Source organism: Zootoca vivipara, chromosome 8, assembly GCF_963506605.1.
Source record: "Zootoca vivipara chromosome 8, rZooViv1.1, whole genome shotgun sequence".
NCBI classification, from domain to species: Eukaryota; Metazoa; Chordata; class Lepidosauria; order Squamata; family Lacertidae; genus Zootoca; species Zootoca vivipara.
Window position 1 is genome coordinate 55,094,799 of NC_083283.1, and position 19,824 is coordinate 55,114,622.

The 19,824-nt window shown below is 42.2% G+C and overlaps 1 protein-coding gene across 2 annotated transcripts in view; it reads right to left on the reverse strand.

Annotated features, from left to right (window-relative positions):
• Positions 1 to 4,335: 4,335 nt before the first annotated feature.
• The window catches only part of ZNF516 (zinc finger protein 516), a 113,915-nt gene continuing 98,426 nt past the window's right edge, over positions 4,336 to 19,824 (reverse strand). For both annotated transcript variants that reach the window (XM_035126324.2, XM_035126325.2), the window contains exons 4-6: positions 19,441 to 19,545; positions 18,365 to 18,432; positions 4,336 to 7,440 (exon numbers count right to left, since the gene is read on the reverse strand). In XM_035126324.2, coding sequence (XP_034982215.1) covers positions 7,381 to 7,440; positions 18,365 to 18,432; positions 19,441 to 19,545 — 233 coding nt within the window. In that variant the 3' untranslated portion in view covers positions 4,336 to 7,380. The remainder of the gene's footprint in view (positions 7,441 to 18,364; positions 18,433 to 19,440; positions 19,546 to 19,824) is intronic.

Below are 19,824 nucleotides of genomic sequence, written 5' to 3' on the forward strand. Positions count from 1 at the left end.
CCCTCTTTCTCCGCCTCTTACCCCAAAATGGGCACTAGTTGTTGCGACCCAACAAAACACTTCACCAGCTGCTGCTGTACTATGGGCGTTCAACATCCAAGAACGCCATAGAACAGGCTTCCTCGACCTTGGCCCTCCAGATGTTTTGAGACTACAATTCCCACCACCCCTGACCACTGGTCCTGCTAGCTAGGGATCATGGGAGTTGTAGGCCAAAAACATCTGGAGGGCCAAGGTTGAGGAAGCCTGCCAGAGAATGTTCTAGAATCGAGAACGCTGCCCCAGAGCCATCCTCCCCACACCAGCTCTGTTGTCCCATGGTGCAAGGATGAGGAAAGGTTGTGGCTGCACAGGGTCGCAAGTGGAACCAATCCTGCAACCCCACATGCACCCATGCAGCTCCAATCTTTCTGCTGCCCTGCTCCATCCAGGTAAATAGCATACAGGTGACAGGTGGGCTCTGTGATGCTGCCCCACCGCTGCTCAAATTGGAATGGCGGGGAGTGTTTGGTGGAGCAGAGAGAAGAGGATCCCTTATAGGAAACAGCAAGAATCCAGGCAGGATACCAGTAGTGTTCACCTTACCAATTTAGGGTGTTTACAGACCTTATATCACAACCTGGTCAGGCAGGTCCTATTTTTCTGTGTGTAAAGTTGGCAAGTTACCTGTTCCATTTTTTACCAGTCATGATAAATATCGCTATGCTGCTATCTGCTCCCACCAGCAGGTGGAGCTTGACCCAATGTATTGGGGCTGTATTATTCTGTGTTTCCACTGCCCTCCACTAACTTTTCTCATTCTGGGCATGCAGACATGTATTTCTGTATCTTTGTGTGGTAATCTTCAGTGGGAGTGTCCCAGACGGTGCACAAGAGCAAAAATTAGCAGCCTTACTTAGCCATGTTTCACAATGAGAAAAATTGAGAGTTTTGCTATTTGTGGTCAGGGAAATGCCCATTTCCAGTGTGTATGTATGTATGTTTGTTTGTTTTTAAAATCATACTGAGGTCTTGTGAATGATAAAGAGGTATTGTCCATATCTTCCTCATATTACTTTTTTTTTTTAAAAAAAAATCCCAATATGTAGCTCAAAAGCCTGTTATCTGTACCACAGGTAAAGTCTCCCAGGTAAGCACAAAAAATGCACCAGTAATTACTACAGATGTACAATGTGTATGTGTGTGTGTTTAACTTACCAAATTTCCAACTGTAAGGAGGAATCTGGATTAAATGTAAAAAGAAATAAAAAGTATGGGCAGGCATTTTGAGGATGATGACATCACGCAGATGCTGCAATAAAAGCTGTGGACATGAGCAGCAACGATTCCACATTAAACTTCCATCTGAAGGCATCCTTCCTTACCTGCGTATATCACGATGCAAGGCAGCTCTAAATCCAAGTTACAGCTTAATTACAAGCGAATGCAAGCCTCAACTTTGAAAGATTGGAAGGCTTTTAGAGACAGATAGGGAAAAGAGAGTATTCATAAGGCTAATAAATACTTTTCCACTTCTCAGAATAACTCTCGTCCCCTGAGGACTTTTTATGGCGCTGCACTCCAGATGATGGAGATAACAGATGACATGGCATGAGTTTATCTTACAGGAACAAACCAGGGAAACATGATCTATTTTTTTAATATATAACTTTACCAACTTCTTGTAGAGAAAAACCTCTTTTAAGCTAGGTCTAATGACCTGCTGATTGGAACGTGTGTGTTCTTTCTCTCTCTCTCTCTCTCAAAAGAACAAATATAATGCTAGTCTTTATTTTATAATCTGTGATATACATTGGGTTTTTTTGTAGAAAAATATTCAAACTGGTAATCAGAAATTCATGAGGCTATTTAAATATTAAATGTGCTTTCTTCGCAGAGGCTTGGGGCATTACCCCCACTTCACTGCCGTCCAACATGCAACGATGAAGTGTACAAACTGCATCCTGGAAGAGTGCTAGATGTGCCAGCCCTCCAGCAACCTCAAAGGCCTGCTGCAGCAAGGCATCTGCTTAGGAAATAATAAAAAGGAAGGTCCTCTGAAGTGCTGCATCGACCATTTTAAGTACCGGTAGAGAACCCGGGTTTCCACTGTTTGGTGTGAAAGCATCATTTTCCAGAGCACTTTGCAAGGCGTCTTGCTGCTTGCCTATTCGCTAAGGATACTGCCACATCTTTGGTAGCAGATCTGAGGCAGATGAACAATTAAGTTAAGCCAACATACACATTTCCTACTTCCTGTTCCCTGTGTTAATAGGACAAGCTGCTTAGAAAGGAGAGGCAAATTGTCTTTCCAGCCTTTTCCTTGTCATTGGGCCATCATATTCCTTTTTAACTGGTCATCCGTTGCCATTGCTTTCATTGCCCGTGGTCAATGGAGATTTTAAGTAGACTGACTTCTTATAAAATGCCCAGCTTTTGGCTTTCAGAAAGTCATCAGTCTCCTTTTGGTTTGCCTTTCTGCATGGTTTTGTTGGTACTGTGAACACCCAAGTGAGGAATAGAATCATAGCAAGTCCTCAGCAGAGGAAATAGACAGGAGTCTGTATCCAGTCAATGGGGTATATGATCCTGGTCTCCTACCCATTGTTTTTGAGCACAACTAGTAGAACAGATAAAGTTTTAAGGTAATATATTAATGCTCAAGTTTTGCTCATTAATTTTGCTGCTAGTTCAAAAAAAGTCCTTAAGATATTTAGAATTACCTCTCAAATGAACAAATACTCTGCTGTGTTTCCCATGCACAGGCAGGATTCAATGTAATAGACATGCTACAGATCTTTCCTCATCACATAGCCATCCAACTGCGTTGACTAGGCTAATAAACTGCAGGACCCAGAATATACAAATCACTGTCATATGTGGATCTAGAACTCATACTTATGAAACTTGATTTGGGCATTTTAGAGATCCTAGTGGTGCAGAAGTTCACAAGGGAATCTAGTATGTGTTTTGGAGATCTTCGTAAGTGAACATTTCTGGAAGGATATCATTGATAGAATCAACCCAGTTTCGTCTTTGACACTGGAATTTTCATTTCACTTTATTCTAGGTAAAATCTTAGTGATTTGGACACTCTCCAAAGCTGATGTGCTCTGGATTGTTAGAAAATCACTACTGGAAAGACAAGCTGAATTATGGAGATCATTATCTTCAAGTAGAATAGTGCCCTGCATTGAGCATTTTTAAATTCCGCTACCCCCCCCCCAATTTATGTATTAGGAGTGGAAAGTCGGAAGCAAATTCAAATAATTTGGGAACTATTTCTAGTTATATCCCTCTAATTGAGTGTTAATCTTTCACACATTATCTGTCTCTCATCTGGTTATATTCAGTTGGTGGGGATAGGCAGATGTCGGTCACTCTTCTTTCCTGTATGTGGCATAGTAATGTCTCCAGGATGAGTGGGTTGCAAAGGAGCTATTGACACACATTGTGTGAACCTGATCACAAAGCATCAATGCCACACATTTCAAACTTGCACGTGGCTGTTCTGAAATTATGAGAACTTGAGTCTTCCACCCCAACCTTTTTTGTTTTTGTTTGATCCCCTAAGGAAGATGCTGTCAAGCATGTTTTCCCCCTCAAAGAATTATGGGGCACTGCCGTCTGTTAAGAGTTGCTGGGGATTGCAATTCTGTGTGATGTAACCCACAGTGCCCAGAATTCTTTGGGGGAGGAAATGTGCTTTAAATGGACTTTAAGGTATGGTGTGTACACAGAGCCATTCACTTGCAGTAGAAATCATCTAAGGAATACAGTGGTATGTCGGTTTGCAACTGCAATCCGTTCCGCGGAGGCATTTGCTTGCTGAAGACACACTACTGCGCGTGCGCGAAACGACGATAGAGCGCTTCTGCACATGCACGTGCTGCGCAGATTGCTTCTGCGCATGCGCGAGCTGCTCAGATTGCGTCTGCGCATCCGATGCTGCGGAACCCGGATGTAAACGCCGAAGTGTTTGTAAATGGAGGTAGCCGTAAACCGAGGTTCCACTGCACAAAGGTGAACGCAAACATAGCATTTTGGAAAGGTGCCATTACTCCTGTGTTTTGGTTTTGGTCCTTGTAGAGCAGGCTTCCTCAACCTCGGCCCTCCAGATGTTTTGGCCTATGACTCCCATGATCCCTAGCTAGCAGGACCAGTGGTCAGGGATAAATGGGAATTGTAATCTCAAAACATCTGGAGGGCCGAGGTTGAGGAAGCCTGTTGTAGAGTATTTTAATGTGTGTCAGAGCAGAAGGTGAATTGCTATGGCTCATGTTTGTTTGTTTTTATTGGAGGGCAAAAAAAGAAAAAATAAAGGAAGGAAAACAAAAGGAGAGATTGAGAAAGGTATAGCTGATACACCATCTGCAGTGCTCATAATCGAACCCTTTATTGTCTAAGGTACATTAGACTGCAACACTGTAGAAAACCTGTTAAGGAAAAGAAACAGATTGATAGAGGTAGTAGAAAAGTCTCTGTAACAGTCAGAAGATGGCTTACAAAGTGTGTCATGCTACAAAATTATCAAGTTTCCTAAAAAGGGGGGGGGGAAGCTATCTGAAACCCAAAGAACTAAATAAATAAGAACACAAATCATCCTAAGTACTAGGGTCTAACTGAATTAACAAATCGATACAATATGGATGATAAAGGAGGAAATTACAATGCTTGGGATTCACACGTGAAAACGGCTGCTCTTTAATGACTGCTCCCCCTCAGCCTCCCCATTTCTTGTTTAATTAAGTGAAAATCTCATTTCTGTGCTATACACAGCATATAATTATTTAAACTGATTTCCCCTGCTGTTGTTCTTCATGTAGCTAAATTATGATTGTAAACTTTGCTGATTAGTACCCTGGTAATGGCAGTGACAGCACTTTCTCTGCGTCAGACAGTCCTGAAGTAAACAGTCTCCAGGAGGAGCTTTTAAAGTCTTAATATTAACTAAGATCCTTTCATATCAGCTTTCAAAAACAAAAATCAACCCATCACACGCCCCCCCAACCCCCCCCCAATCAACAACAAAACACAATCAACCAACATAAATAATTACAGCTGTACATGACACTCACATAACTTTTGAGGGACAGAAGGGTTTTTTAATAACTACAAACACACAAAATAAGCAAAGCAGCTACCTTTGTGCATTCCTGAATCCTTACCTGTTTGCTTTAAACAAGGAAAATAAGTGCTTGATAAAGGGGAAAGTAGCACTTGAGTGTGAATCCCAAATTGATCAAGTGTTAATCAAGACAGAAAACGAGCTGGATGGGGGGGGGAGTGGAGTGGAGTACAGGAAGTGGGGAGTGTGGAATGTGTCTATACAAATTTCTGCAAGACTGCAAGATAACTTCAAAAGACAGCAGATTGCAATCACTTATATAGGCATTTGCACAGATATTCTTAGCTATACCAGGATTACAGCAGGCATACAGTTGGTGTATGAGGAATCAAATAGAAATCCCAAGCCAGCAAATTGCATACAAACGTTTCAATTGCATTATCGTCAGCAACTGTAAAGCAAGAACGGTCAAGTAATCTGCAATTAAGTAGAAACCCAAATCAAAGAGAGACAAAAACAAAATTAGAACAGAAAAAGTACACATTTAAAATTCTTTGTGTAAGAAGCCCATTTACTTCAAAGACAGCACGATCCCATTATTTGTAGAAAGTAAACGGTGGCTCTCGATCAGTATTAAAAGGTTAGCGCCATTTCTGTACATGTAAAATTATTGCTTTTTTTGAAAAATATATTTAGCATGCTAGTTTATTTTTAAAAAATCCTTTTTTCTGCCTTTACAAAAATGTTACAATTTTTAAAAACCTAGTAAAGCTTCTTCTTCTTCTTTTTGCAAAAAGTGTTTCACAGAATATTTTTTTTCAAGGCAGCATTTTGATGATGATGATGATGATGATGCATAAAATTATACGTGCAAAATCTGAAAATCTGAATTATTACCAACACACATAGTGTCATAGCAATGAAGGGAAAGAAAAATATTTATACTTGTGGAATATATATTTTTTTTAAAAAAAAATGAATTGCAGACACTGGATGGTGAACAACTTGCAACCCTTACAACTGCACTGTAAGAAGAGGTATATAAAGCTTCCTTTCTCTCCCCCTTACCCCAGTGATTACCAAGTACAGGACATGACACATTAGATGAACGCTGACCTGTCACCACGAAAGAAGCTATTCATCTTTTTTTCCCCTCTCTCTTCAAAATGTCACAAGGGCCCAGAAAGGGTAACTGGCTTGCTGCACAGAAATACAGGCACATAAAGTACCCTAAGGGCCTAGGTCTGCCTGAACTCTTATTTTTCTTTCTCTCTTTCTTTCTTTCTATTAAAAGCATACAAATCAGCAGCTTTAAACAGCTGAATCATCCCCCCCCCAAAAAAATCTTTTTAATTTTATTTTTTAAAAAGCATGCACATTTCCTTTGTGATCAGGTCACAGAAAGTAGCGCTGAAAGAAATCGCAGGATAAACAAACAATCAGAAAGGCCCTGAGAGTAAAAACAAAACTAAACACAGAAGCCTGTTTTTCTTCTTCCTCTCCTTTTTTAGTGTCTGACTAGCCATTTTCTTTTCTTTCTGAAGTGAAAAGAGAAGCATTTTAAAGAAGTGTTTCAATTTCCATATTCACATACTATTAATGGTGTGCAGTCAAGGATAAGCCCACTGGAAATGCAAGTGGTCCCCAAACTATCATGAAACAACCTCGCTGCAGAATGATGCTCTTTCTCTTTAGTCCCTTCCGTCCTTCATCAAGCCTGGCTTTCACAGCACTGAATGGCTCCTCCATTTTGCTTTCTTCCTTTTTGGGGGGAGGGGAGGGGGGAAAGTTGTGTGCCCCCCCCCCCAGCATGACAGCTAATGGCAGTTTCATTAATCACTCCATCCCACATTCCCAAATCCACCTGTGTGTGTGTGTGTTTTAAAGATTCAAGCAACCATGAGGGAGGATTTTGTTGCAGTCCTGCCCTCCAAATCATATAAAGTTTAATTTTTCCAGTGTCTAAAAAAAGTTATCTTGATTAATAGAGATGCCTTGCGCCACCAGAAAGCTTGCCAGCGCCGCTGTTTGTTATAAAGGAAATAAGGAGCAGTGGGGACTGATTAGTATGTCAATTTGTATATATCTTCTGCAGCTTCTTCATTTATTTTAAAAAAATGATTAACAGTTCAGAGGCATCGCTTTCCAGCAAAGCACAGAGCACAGATTTCATTGTAACACAGTTGCTCCTGGGACCGGATGCTTTGCGAGGAGGTTTTCCAGCTGTTCTTCCATAGGGTTGTGAGAATAATTATTTGGAGGCTGTAGGAACCGTCGGTCAAGGTACTGGCTGTTGTCAAAAGGAACCCGATGTACACATTGGACATGCGTCTTTAGGTTCCCTTTCTGAGAGGCACTGTATGGACAATATCTGCACTGGAAGGGTCTCTCGCCTAAATGGAGGGAGAGGGGAGATAGAACAGGGAGGAGGGAGAGCATTTTATTATTCTTATTTTCTCATAACACTTTTTTAAAAAAATAAAATAAATTATTGCTTCCATTTCTAGGCTAGCAGTTGAGCAATCTCACATTCTTTACTGGCCCCAGCTACCTTTTTATTAGCATTATGCACATTAACGTTGACCTAATACATCACAAAGAGTTATTTTTAATCATCTCCAGTGAGAGCACAGCATGTCAAGTTCCTATAAACTCTATGACATACTAGAATAGCAAATAATAGTGACTGAAGGAGCATTTAAGAAAAGGTTAAGAATAGCTAGAAGAAGAGGGGAAAGACCAGAGGAAGGGGAAAGCAAAATTTTACGGTAACTGAGGGGATTTATAAGTAAATGATAGGGTAGTTTTTAAATTGCTTTTGGTGGCAGGACCAGATTGAAGTTCATGTGAGCTGAATAGTGAACTATATTCAAGGATCCAAAATGACTTACGCCGTACTACAAGGGTGAGGAAATATTTTTAGTTCAGGGGCCACATTTCCTTCTGGGCAGCATTTCGAAGGCAGACTAGTGAAGATAAATTTTATATTTGTGCTTTAGGCTAGTTTTTACACACATAGAGACACACAAACATGCTGCTATCTATTCTTCTACAACCAAGAGGCATTATAAGAGTTCAATGATACTTTTCCAGCCAGGCGAAAACACTCAAGTTGTGAAGCAGGGCCAACAAGGGGAGAGATCTGAGGGCCAGGAATAGATGTTTTGAGGGCCACATTTGGCCCCTGGGCCTAAGATTTCCACCTGTGCCAAATTACCCCATCTTCCAGGCACAGAGGCATGCCATCTTCCCCTCCGTGAATCAATACATTGGTACAGCATACATAGTTATTGGATTCTTCATGCTGGACAGCCTGCTAGTAATTTCGAATTTCTCTTTTGGCTTAAAATGTAACCATTGCTCATGTGACAAGATAAACCACATGCTTGGGTGAGATTTTAAAGGAGCCCTCAGAAAGCAGGATGGGTTCACTCTGTACACAGCAATTGGGGAGCCCTTGGCTCCCCAGATGTCGATGGGACTCCCAATTCGCATCAGCCTCAGTCAGCATGGCCAATGGTCTGCACTGAGAGATCCCAAAATTTGGTCAAAACCCTGCACAGTAGCATGCCTCAGCCTCCAGGAAAAAGTATAGTTGACAGGGCTTTATTTTATGGCAGTGAAGAATATAGTGGAAGGACAGGACCAAACATCTTTTAATGATCTGGAAAGAGCACATTTTGTTTAATGGTCTGTTTTAATGGCAGGTTGTTCTGATCCTGCGTTTAGGACCAACCTTATTCCATATCTGTAAGAAGCTGTGTGGAAGGCTGCTTGAAGCACAATTGTGCAGAAACTGCTCCATGCACAGGTCTGAACAGGGATACTCATGCAGCCACAACAAACAAACAAACAAACAAACACACACAGAGAGAGAGAGAGAGAGAGAGAGAGAGAGAGAGAGAGAGAGAGAGAGAGAGAGAGAGAGAGAGAGAAGCTCAAACCAAAAGTGAGAATTTACATTCACATCCAGTTTGAACTGCACAGGAAGCCACTTCATACAAATGAACCCTCAAGTCGCTATATTTCAAGTGGCCACCCACACAGCTGCTTGTATGTGTAAATCAGCCCCCCACTCTCCTCTTTTAATGAAATCTACTGATTCCTGTCTCTCTACTGGCAATTACATCTCTCATATCAATATGCATAGTATAGATTGTCTGCAACAGAGTGTCTGGGGCAACCCAGCCAGATAGGTGGGGTACGAATAATAAACTTATTATTAAAATTATTATATGTGTTGGGGAAACGGCTAATTACACAGATGTGAATGACAATCGAAAGTGTCCTTCCTGTAAAAGAGACCTTATGGTAATCGTTAGATCAAGCTAGGTTTGAGAGCATATACTGTATATATGCCTCTAATAAGCGAGGGCAGCACAGCTCTCTGCAGGGTGCTTGATTTGTGGAACTTATATATGTGGAACTCCCTCCCCTCTGAAATACTATCATAGAATATCCTGGTGTTCTGAATCAGTTGCTAGGCATTTTTAGCTGTGCTTATTTTTTTTTATTTGCTTCACTTATTTTTTGACCCTTGAGCTTTTTGTTTCATTTTATAGAACTGCTTTTGTGATTTTATTACTGATGTTGCTGATATTTTATTGTGTTCTGTGATTTGTAATTATATGGTGTATTATGTACACTGTCAGGTATGACAAAAAGCAGCATAGAAACCCAATCAATCAATCAATCAATCAATCCATATTTTTGTGCCCTGCTCTGGGATTTTGCCTGTGGCAATGAAGAGTGGGTAACAACTATTTTTAAAATAAAGTAAAGAGATATGTAAGAGTTTTGACCAGTTTCCATAAAAGGAAAATTACCAATATGGAAAAGTAGAAGGGGCTGTTCCACACCCAAGTAAACCTCAAAATAAAGTCGCGATGAAATAGGTGCCTCCAGCTCCCTGGCATTGGCATTCTGAGCAGCCCTGTCTGAACAATGTGGCTTACAATCCTGATTGCTAAAGCTCTATGGCACAATGCATCTTATGTTCATACATTAACCTTAAGCTAAAGCCTTGATGAAGGGAAACAGACCATTTTAAATTAACACAACTTAAGACTCAACATCCATGCAAAAAGGACCACCATTCCCAGTAAATTTCAAGCCGTGCCTATGGCAGTCCTGGGAAGAACTGAAGAAGAGCCCGTGCTGGTTGACATAATGTATTAAGCATCTCCCCTTTGTTAATAGATTTAGAGAGAGAGAGAAAAGCATCCTAATTAAGGCCGGCCCAAGATTCATGACATTTACCAGTCAAATGTCTGCTGTGAGTTGGGAAGATTTGCAACAAAATTAAAGGGGTGAAACAGGGGGGGGGCAGCTGTACAGACCGCAGTATATTTGAAATGTAGGAAACGGTAACTGAGTGAAAGATGTGATAAAACTTCTTTAGTTGGTTGCTGGATTCCTTGCAGTAAACTGAGAAAGATGCCTTTTATTTTTGCACAGCTACATCATGCCTAAGAGATAGGCGAACAATTTCAAGGGGTGATGCTCATTGTTAAATTAAAAGAGAGAGAGGCCCTGCTATCTCCCTCTCTCTCTCTATCGTTCCGCACTACAGGTGCACTAGGGAATATGGGAATGAAGTCTGTGATGGGAGGGAAAAGGAACAGCTTGATCCAGTCTCCCTGGATAAGAATTGCCAGAGAAACAAAAAAGGGGGGGAGAAAGAGAGAGCGATGGAAGATGGGACCTTGGCCCGAGGGTGTAATTAGGTATCTATGTGGGGCAGCCATCTTCGTCAGTGACTCCTCGGGAAGGCTTGCCCTACAGGTCCAGTTGCAATTCACCCACAGAGGAGAATTAACACATAGCGGAGAAACATGAAAGGGGTTAGCAACTGTCCCACAACATAAGATTAGCAAGGAGGCCAGGAGCTCAGGCAATGAGTGGGAGGGGTGCGTAATAATTCTTCCCTAAGCAGACCACATTAGTGGAATTCTCTCTGGGTACAATAATGGAGAAGGCCATAGCTCAGAGCAAAGCTTCCCCACACTTGTGTTACTACGATGGGAACAGAGCCCTCGGTGCTAAATTAGAATATGTAATGATATTGTGTGAATGTCTGCATTACCATAAGAGAAAGTGCTTTAAAGTGGCAAGAGATTTTTGTTTTGTTTTAAAGGAAGTTTGAGAAAAAGTTTCCCAGTTGCACGGAAGAAGAGATGAACTGGAGCCATTACAGGATGGGGGGGGCAATGTGTTACTAAAGCTCCACTAAGAGATAAAGATGCCAAGTATCTGAGGCTAGTTTAACTGGCTCCAGACCAAATGACTTCAAATCAATTATTTGATTGCATTGCTCATAAAAGCTGCCTGCCTGTATTGCAAGCAGGTATTCAAACAACCTCCAAACCAAATGGCGATGCTTCTGATTAAACAACCTGCTTTTGCTATCCACTGTGATTATTGTGGTTCTTCAATATTTGGCTCCTATGAGTTTTAGAAAGGTCACCTTAATTTTTTTTCTGAGATCCAACCTATACAACTATATTATTGGCATACTTGGGTGGCCGTTTTGTTTTTCAGGAACACATTATCATGAACTACAGATCATGGTGTCAAGGTGCCCTTAGACACCTTCCAAATCTAGGCTAAAATCTAGGTTGTATCCAAGGCTAATCCTACTTAAAGGTACAGGGACCCCTGACCATTAGGTCCAGTCGTGACCAACTCTGGGGTTACGGCGCTCATCTCGTGTTATTGGCCGAGGGAGCCGGCATACAGCTTCCAGGTCATGTGGCTAGCATGACAAAGCCACTTCTGGCAAACCAGAGAGCACACGGAAACGCCGTTTACCTTCCCGCTGTAGTGGTACCTATTTATCTACATGCACTTTGATGTGCTTTCGAACTGCTAGGTTGGCAGGAGCCAGGACCAAGCAATGGGAGCTCACCCCGTTGCGGGGATTCGAACCACCAACCTTCTGATCGGCAAGCCCTAGGCTCTGTGATTTAACCCACAGCGCCACCCGCATCCCTCCTTAGGCACAGTGAAATGTGTGAGTCTACTCTGAATAACATGGCACTGGCTACAACCAACAGTGAACTGCTAAGCTGACTCAAGAGAGAATTACCCTATACTGTTACACTACATAAGCTGCCACTGGGGGAGAGGCTTTCTCAAATGTTTAATGGGAGGCAAAGGCTCCTGGGCCTCTAGGAGTTGGCTGCTATGCCTAGGACAATTAAAGAAAGCAAAGAATTTTTTTCTTGTTTTCCTCCTCTAAAAACTAGGTGTGTCCTATGGTCAGCTGCGTCTTATGGAGCAAAAAAAAATACGGTGTGCGGAAGATGCTGGGGTGTATCTCTTGGATTCCACATGGTTTATTTTCCACATAAAGTTCGGGTTGCCAGTGCAGTTATGGCAGCTTGATAGCCAGCAAGCAGCGTAAAGGATGGTGGCAGGTGGGTGGGGAGGGATAAAGCCACCAATTTGCTATGAGCAAATTGACCCGGTTACAGATGTGATAATAGGGATGAGTTTACTAGCACCATGAAGAAAGCATGAATCAAGCAAAGAACTGATCCAATGAAAAGATGTGAACTCTTCTTAAAAAAACAAACAAACACTGGTACTCTGAAAAGTCTTGTCTGCCTGCAAAAATCAAACTATTAAGAATAGCAAGCTTGGATCCAGAGCAGCCCTCTCCACATGGAATGGCTTCTTCGTGGAAGGGTTTATCCAGCTCACAGAAGGGCTGGTGACCCAGCAAAAGCTCACAGAACAGAAGGGGGTGCTTTTTTTTCTCTTTAGCTTGCAGGCTCATGTAGCACTTCCCATATTTATCCAGAGGGTCCTCTAAACACCCCCCCCCCCAGTGGAGTCTTAATGGTGCATAAGAGGGAGCTGCATGGTGCTTTGGGGGCAGGAGAAATCAGCAGAAATGGCCTTCCCTCTCCCACTTCCATAAGTTGGAACTGGTTATAGGATATCTGGATCTAACCAGATCTGGATCTAGTTTTGCATTTTAATTAGCTGGAAGCGGCACTTCTTGATGCATCTTTTCATTTCTGTTTGTCCTTCATTCATTGCATATTTCCCCACCTTAGATAGCACCCCTCTTAAAAATTTTTCCTATATTGTAAAACAGAAAGAAAAAAAAAACCAACAGTAAACATGTGCAAATGAATCTATGTGCACAATAAGTCTGTGGAATGCAGAGGAACGAGAAGCACAAAAATGAATCACTGAGCAAGTGTGTTTCCCCTTGTACAAGGGAACTTCCCCAACTTCTCTTGTCTCCATGCACTCCCCCCCCCATAAATCTACTCAGGGAGGAGTCCCACAGTTCTCTGGATCAAATTTTGAGGGTGGGTGGGGGACTGCAAGGGAGAGGAGAGAATGTGGAAGTTAAGCTACACAAGCAGAAGAGCAAGCTTTTGATACAACTCTGTGCAGACCAAAAGCAACTCTCTCCTCTCTCCCTCCAAGAAATCTGCAGAAGAAATTAGAGATGTTCCTGTGTAAATATAGGCAAACTAGTGTATTTTTTAGAAGTTTATGAGAATGAATGGCTGAGTGGATGGACTTGCCCACATTCAGCTAAAAATTAAAGGGTGCCAAGATGTGTTCTTCTTTGCTTCAACATGTCAGTTGAATCATCTGTGAGCAAAAGGAAACACAAGCAGACCAATCCAAACAGGATCTACCTGTTCCTTGACTGTACTATAATATTTTTAGCTGTGAAGGAGACAAAATAGATTGCCATTTATTTGTTCATTATGCATTATTTTGATTAATGGAATTCTTGGACTCAATCTAGCTATCTTAAAAAAACAATTGCAATAAAATATTAATCATAAGGCTAAAAAAGCCAAAGAAAGCAGGCACGATATTATTCCATATGTCAATGAAATGTCAAAAAGAGGACTTTTAGCTGAAGATACCAAGGTTGCTAGCTTCAGTATTCTTTAGATTGCTACCTTAGCACTAGTACTTAACACTGCAAAGGAAAATTGTCAAGAAAAGAGAAAAGATTTTGTAGTAATATTTGCCTGTGTTTTCCCTTTGATCACATTTTTCTATTCTTTCTCAAACACATGAAAGTCTAGATGTATGATAAAATGTATTCATCTCTACAACCAACCATTGAAATGTTTTCTACTTAAGAATATTTAGGCAGCTAATGATTTATTGTGAACTTCCTCCCCACCTAATTAGCTTACAAACTTTTTCATTTTAAGGATTTTTGAGAATATGCCTATTAATTACCATACTGTAAACATGGTGTATTTTTGTGCGCCTTTTGAGTTTCGTGGTAAATGCAAAAATGTAGTTAATGTGGTAATAATAGTAATAGTAATGGTAATGGTAATAGTAAAATAATAATAATCTATTTATACCCCGCCCATCTAGCTGGGTTTCCACAGCCACTCTGGGTGGCTTCCAACAAAATATTAAAATACAATAGTGCGTCCAACATTAAAAGCTTCCCTAAATTCAGATGTCTTTTAAAGTCTGGTAGTTGTTTTTCTCTTTGACTTCTGGTGGGAGGGCATTCCACAGGGCAAGTGCCACTACCGGTTCCCTGTACAGTGGTACCTCGCAAAACGAACGCCTCGTGCAATGAAAAAAACGCAAGACGAAAGCGTTTTGCGATATATTTTTTTGAAGACTTGCAAAATGAAGTTGTCTATGGCCGAGGCTGCTTCGCAAGACGAAGTAGCCTCGCGACAGGAAGGGAAGCTGCCGCCGCAGCAATGACTGAAGGGAAAAGGAGCCCCCTGAAGAAGCCTGGCCCTCTGTCCGGCCCGGGTGGGCAGCGCAGCCGGCAGCAGGCCTCGTCTGTGCCTCCGCACCGCTGCGTGCCCGCTTCACCGCTTTCCCTCAGAGCGGAGTCTCGGCTCGGCCGGCTCGGGCCTCAGTGGCAGCGCCGGAAATAATGCCGGTGAGCGCTGGGGCTGTGAGGGAGGCGGGTGGGCTTCTCTTCCTCTCTCAGGCGCCTTAAAAGGGCCATGGAGCGGAAGAGCCTTAAAGTGGCCGTGGCACTTGGGGGCAATGCGGCTGCTGTGGCCGCTCCTGGCTCGGCGGGTGAGTCGGCAGGAAAGAGCTCCGGCTCCCGAGGCGAACTGGGAGGAGGGGAAGCGAGCGTGCCGCGGGGACGGACCTGCAGGAACCCGGAGGGCAGCGGCTTTTTTTTGCCCATAGGAATGCATTAATTAAATTTCAATGCATTCCTATGGGAAACTGCGCTTCGTTAGATGAAATTTTCGCAATGCGGAACCACTCACGGAATGAATTAATTTCGTCTTGCGAGGTACCACTGTAGCTTGGCTTCTCGCTGCAAGGGAACTGACAGAAGGACCTCAGTGTCCAGGCAGAACAATGGAGGTGGAGACGCTCCTTCAGGTATACTGCACTGAGGCCATTTAGGGCTTTAAAGGTCAGTACCAACACTTTGAATTGTGGTCAGAAACAGGGCTGCCTTCATATGTCCTCTAAAAGTCTGGTAGTTGTTTTTCTCTTTGACATCTGGTGGGAGGGTGTTCCACAGGGCGGGTGCCACCACTGAGAAGGCCCTCTGCCTGGTTCCCTGTAACTTGGCTTCTCGCAGTGAGGGAACCGCCAGAAGGCCCTCGGCACTGGACCTCAGTGTCCGGGCAGAACGATGGAGGTGGAGACGCTCCTTCAGGTATACTGGACTGAGGCCATTTAGGGCTTTAAAGGTCAGCACCAACACTTTGAATTGTGCTCGGAAACATACTAGCTGCATTCCATTTGCATAAACACTGGAATCGACCCATAGACATTTGTGGCTGTAATTTAATCGGTTTCACAAAACTGACAGTCTCTTTCAGGTATCATTGAGCTGGATACTCATTTCTTTTAAAAGCCAATATCTTACAAGGAGTCTTGAATGGGCCAGGAAAGGATTCAGTTCTGATCACCTGGGATAAACATCATTTCCCTACATTCTGAAATGTGCCAGTGGTACAATTATATACACAGTGCTAAGAACCACCAAACCTTCACTGAAAACCATTTTAATCTTTCTTTCCAAAGCTATTGTTATGGTTTGGAGCATGGAGAAAATCTGGAAATCATGGCACAGCCATAACCAGAACTGACATTGCTCCAGTGTCCTGAATAGCTATTTCTCCAATTAAGAAGTTTATAACAGGAAAACAATGGTTTTACCAGCATTCTGGAGGCACTGAGATCCCTTCCCCACCCCTGAGAATGAACTAGAAGTTGATATTGTGGGTAAAGTGCCCTTTTGTTGACTGTGGTGAAAAAGATGAGAGCAGACACAGTTAAAGTATGCATTTTAATTAACGACACTAACAGGGCAGCGGATACATATGTGAAATGGAAGGACAGCTGTGATAAAACAAGAAACAGAACTGCTGCAAAAGGCCCATCACCTAGAACTAGGATCCCCAATGTGGTGCTTCATAAATAACTTATCATTTGTCCCGTGACAAGGCACATATCCTTGTGCCCGCCTTGTACCAACATAGATAGACTCTTTTGTCCCTCTAGTCCAGTACTGCTCTTCTCAGCAGCGCTATCCTTCCAGCATCTCAGGCAGAGCCTTTTCATATCACACTTTGACAGGCGGTACCAGGGATTTATCCCAGGTCCTTTTCCATGTAAAGTTTGTGGTCTGTCAGTCAGCACTGGTCTCTGCCCAAATTATTGGGTTGGCTATTGTTGGAAATAAAATGGTGGACATGAGAGACCTGGGACTCAGCTACATTAGTAAAGAAAAGGCGTTTTAAATGTGTTATAACACTGTGACACCAGATGGCGCTGTGAAGTTTCATCTTTCAGCGACATGATTTCCCATTACAGTATGAGGTTTACAAGGCATTTTCCTGAAATGGGTTTTTTAAATGTATCTAGATCCAGCCCTGGAATATACAGGGGTACCTTGGGTTACAGATTCCGCTAACCCGGAAGTAGTACCTCGTGTTATACTTTGCCCCAGGATAAGAACAGAAATTGCACACTGGTGGTGCAGCGGCAGCAGGAGGCCCCATTGGCTAAAGCGGTACCTCGGGTTAAGAACAGTTTCAGGATAAGAACAGACCTCTGGAACGAATTAAGTTCGTAACCAGAGGTACCACTGTATCTAACCCAATACAAATGTCCTTATCTTTTTACTTCTTAGAGGTGTTTAACTATATGAATTTCCTGCATTTACCAACGATGTGTGTTTACCAACGATTATTATTTTCACTGCTTTGAGAGTTTTCCATTACCCCATTGACATTCCTGACAGCCATTCTGAGGAGAATGGAAACCTTCAACATGATGCTAATTCTTTCCTTGATGAACATTCCCAAATGTTATGGGCAGGATAGGATGAAGTTATTTTCAAAGGCGTCCCAGTATCAACATAATATACGCACAGGTCCATTTCCTGGTGTGTGTGCTCAGGATCAGGGCATTGCAATCCCTTGTTCCAGGTCCTGTGCAAGGAATCCTGGGTGCAGTTCTCCAAGCACTACGGCCATGTTGAAACTAATGGTGGGGGATGTTGTAATGGAAAAATTGATAAATTCCTCTGATGGACTGAAGTACTGTACTAGGAGGCAATAATAAACACACATAGCTTACTCAGTATTTGCCTGAGTGTGTGTGTGTGCCAGAATTTATTCCTGTGCTAATAAAGGATCACATTCAGAACTTGAAAAAGCAACTGAACTTGCTTGCACTAGATGTTAGGCCCATGCTATGCATGGATGGGCCGATGGGAACTAGGTGGTCTGGAACTGACTGGAAATAAAAATGAAACCAAAAACACCAGGGAGGAAGAAAAAGCAAGAAACATAACGTCCAGGACAGCATTAGTGAAAATAAGGAAATTTAGAGGACAGCCAGGTGCTTGTCAAGAGAGGAAAACACACCACCACACAGAGACCACAGAGATTGAAAGATAAGCGTCTTTCAAAAGATAGGAGCTATATAATACTGTGATAGGAATACTCTTCAGAAAAACACGGACTATGGGTGAGTTCTACTGTTGCTGCATTTCAGAAATTAGAGAAGTGGGCAGATATGCACTGAAGAACTTACCTAGCGAAACCAGGATAGCAATTTTAAATGCTGTTAAATTACCCTCCCTCCCTTCTCAATATATTTTTAGCAATTTTGTTGACATTCGCTAATAAATTGTCTCATTTGTATAGGGCCTTTCCACAAATTTTAGCATCTAAAACCAAACACAGCACGGTTATTGTTTACTTACACTCTTATCTAACGAGTCAGTGCTTTACTGATGAGTATCACGGTGTAACTTTTTTTTTCTCCCCAGCTACCACATTAAAAACCAAATACCCAATTAATTGTAAAACATACTTGTTTTGGGGCGTCTGCGGAGGTGGTGTGAACGTCAGTACCTCGGAGTCCATTAGACTCAAATACCACTGTGGGAACAAGGGGGCTTGTTAACAGATTAACATTCAAGCTTCGTTAGTGCGCGTACAATATTCGAGTCCATTACAGATTAAACCACATTTGGGGGAGGGTGGGGAAAAAGCAGAGACACCAGCTCCTCGCCCGTAGCCGGAAAATACCAATTTACCGTAACACTTACTGTAAGAGAGTGTGCTAATGGCAGCCTAAGGCCATTGCCCTTTTTAATTCAGACTTCAGTGCTGAAGAAAGCAATCACTGACAACATTAATTATCAGTGTATGTGTAAAGGGACCCTCTTCTTGAATTACTTACCATTTGGCCTCTGTCATTTTGCATCAGACTGGCTTATGTATGCATCATTCACACTTCTCCAAAAAAGAAAAAGAAATATTTTTTTAAATAAATAAAAAAAACCTCTGCTAGTCTCACTGTCTCATGTAATGCTATTGAGGTAACTTGACACACTAGCAGCTTCAAGCTTGCTACGTTCTCCAAATCGCACAGCTTGAAAAGGGCTGAGATTTAGTGTTTTATCATTGTCCAAATAAAATAAAATAAAAAAATTAAACCTCAGACCTCTTTCAGTCTGCAGCAAGGGGAAAGCAAAACAAAGCTTCATGTTTGGATCAAAAAGGGTCTTTGATTTCAATTTGTGCTGATGGCAAGAGAATTCATTAGCATATTCATTCCAGAGTATTCTGCTCTCTAATTAAAGTGGTGGGTTTATTTTAAACACACACACACACATATACCAAAACCTTACAAATAAGCTTATTTCAATTGTGCTGCAGTGCTATGTAAGGCATGTGGGGAGGGTGGGGGGAACTAAGTACCTGAAAAAGAACAAGATCGACGCTAATCAAATATGAAATTAAACAAAATGGGGAATCTTTCTCTTTACAAAAATCAAAAAATAAAATAAAAAGCAGGTTAGTAAAGGAAATTAAGAATAAGGCGAAATATTGTAAGTAAGGGCTTCTCCCACCCGCTTGATGGAATGGTAAAGAAAAATGTACCTGTGTGAGACCTCATGTGAGTTCTGAGGTGGCTTGGTTGGGTGAAACCCTTTCCACACTCTACGCAGAGATAGTCTCCTTGGCGTGTTTGTGTCCTAAGCATCCCTATGGTAGAGAGAAGAGGGGAGGGGGGAGAGAAGCGAGGAGTCAGGGAAAGTTGAGAAGAAAACATTATGCCAGAGGAAAACATCATTAGTATGTCTAATGTGTCATTATGTGAGGCTACCTTCAGGCCCTGGATGACAACTGTCAGCCTTCATCTAGGCACCGGCTGACAGGCCAGGCACACACAGGACGGCAAGGATGCATAAATTACATTGAATTAAAAAATGCTCCCCATGATGTGCCCGCACCAGGACTGGCATGTCAGGTGTGCGCTTTTCA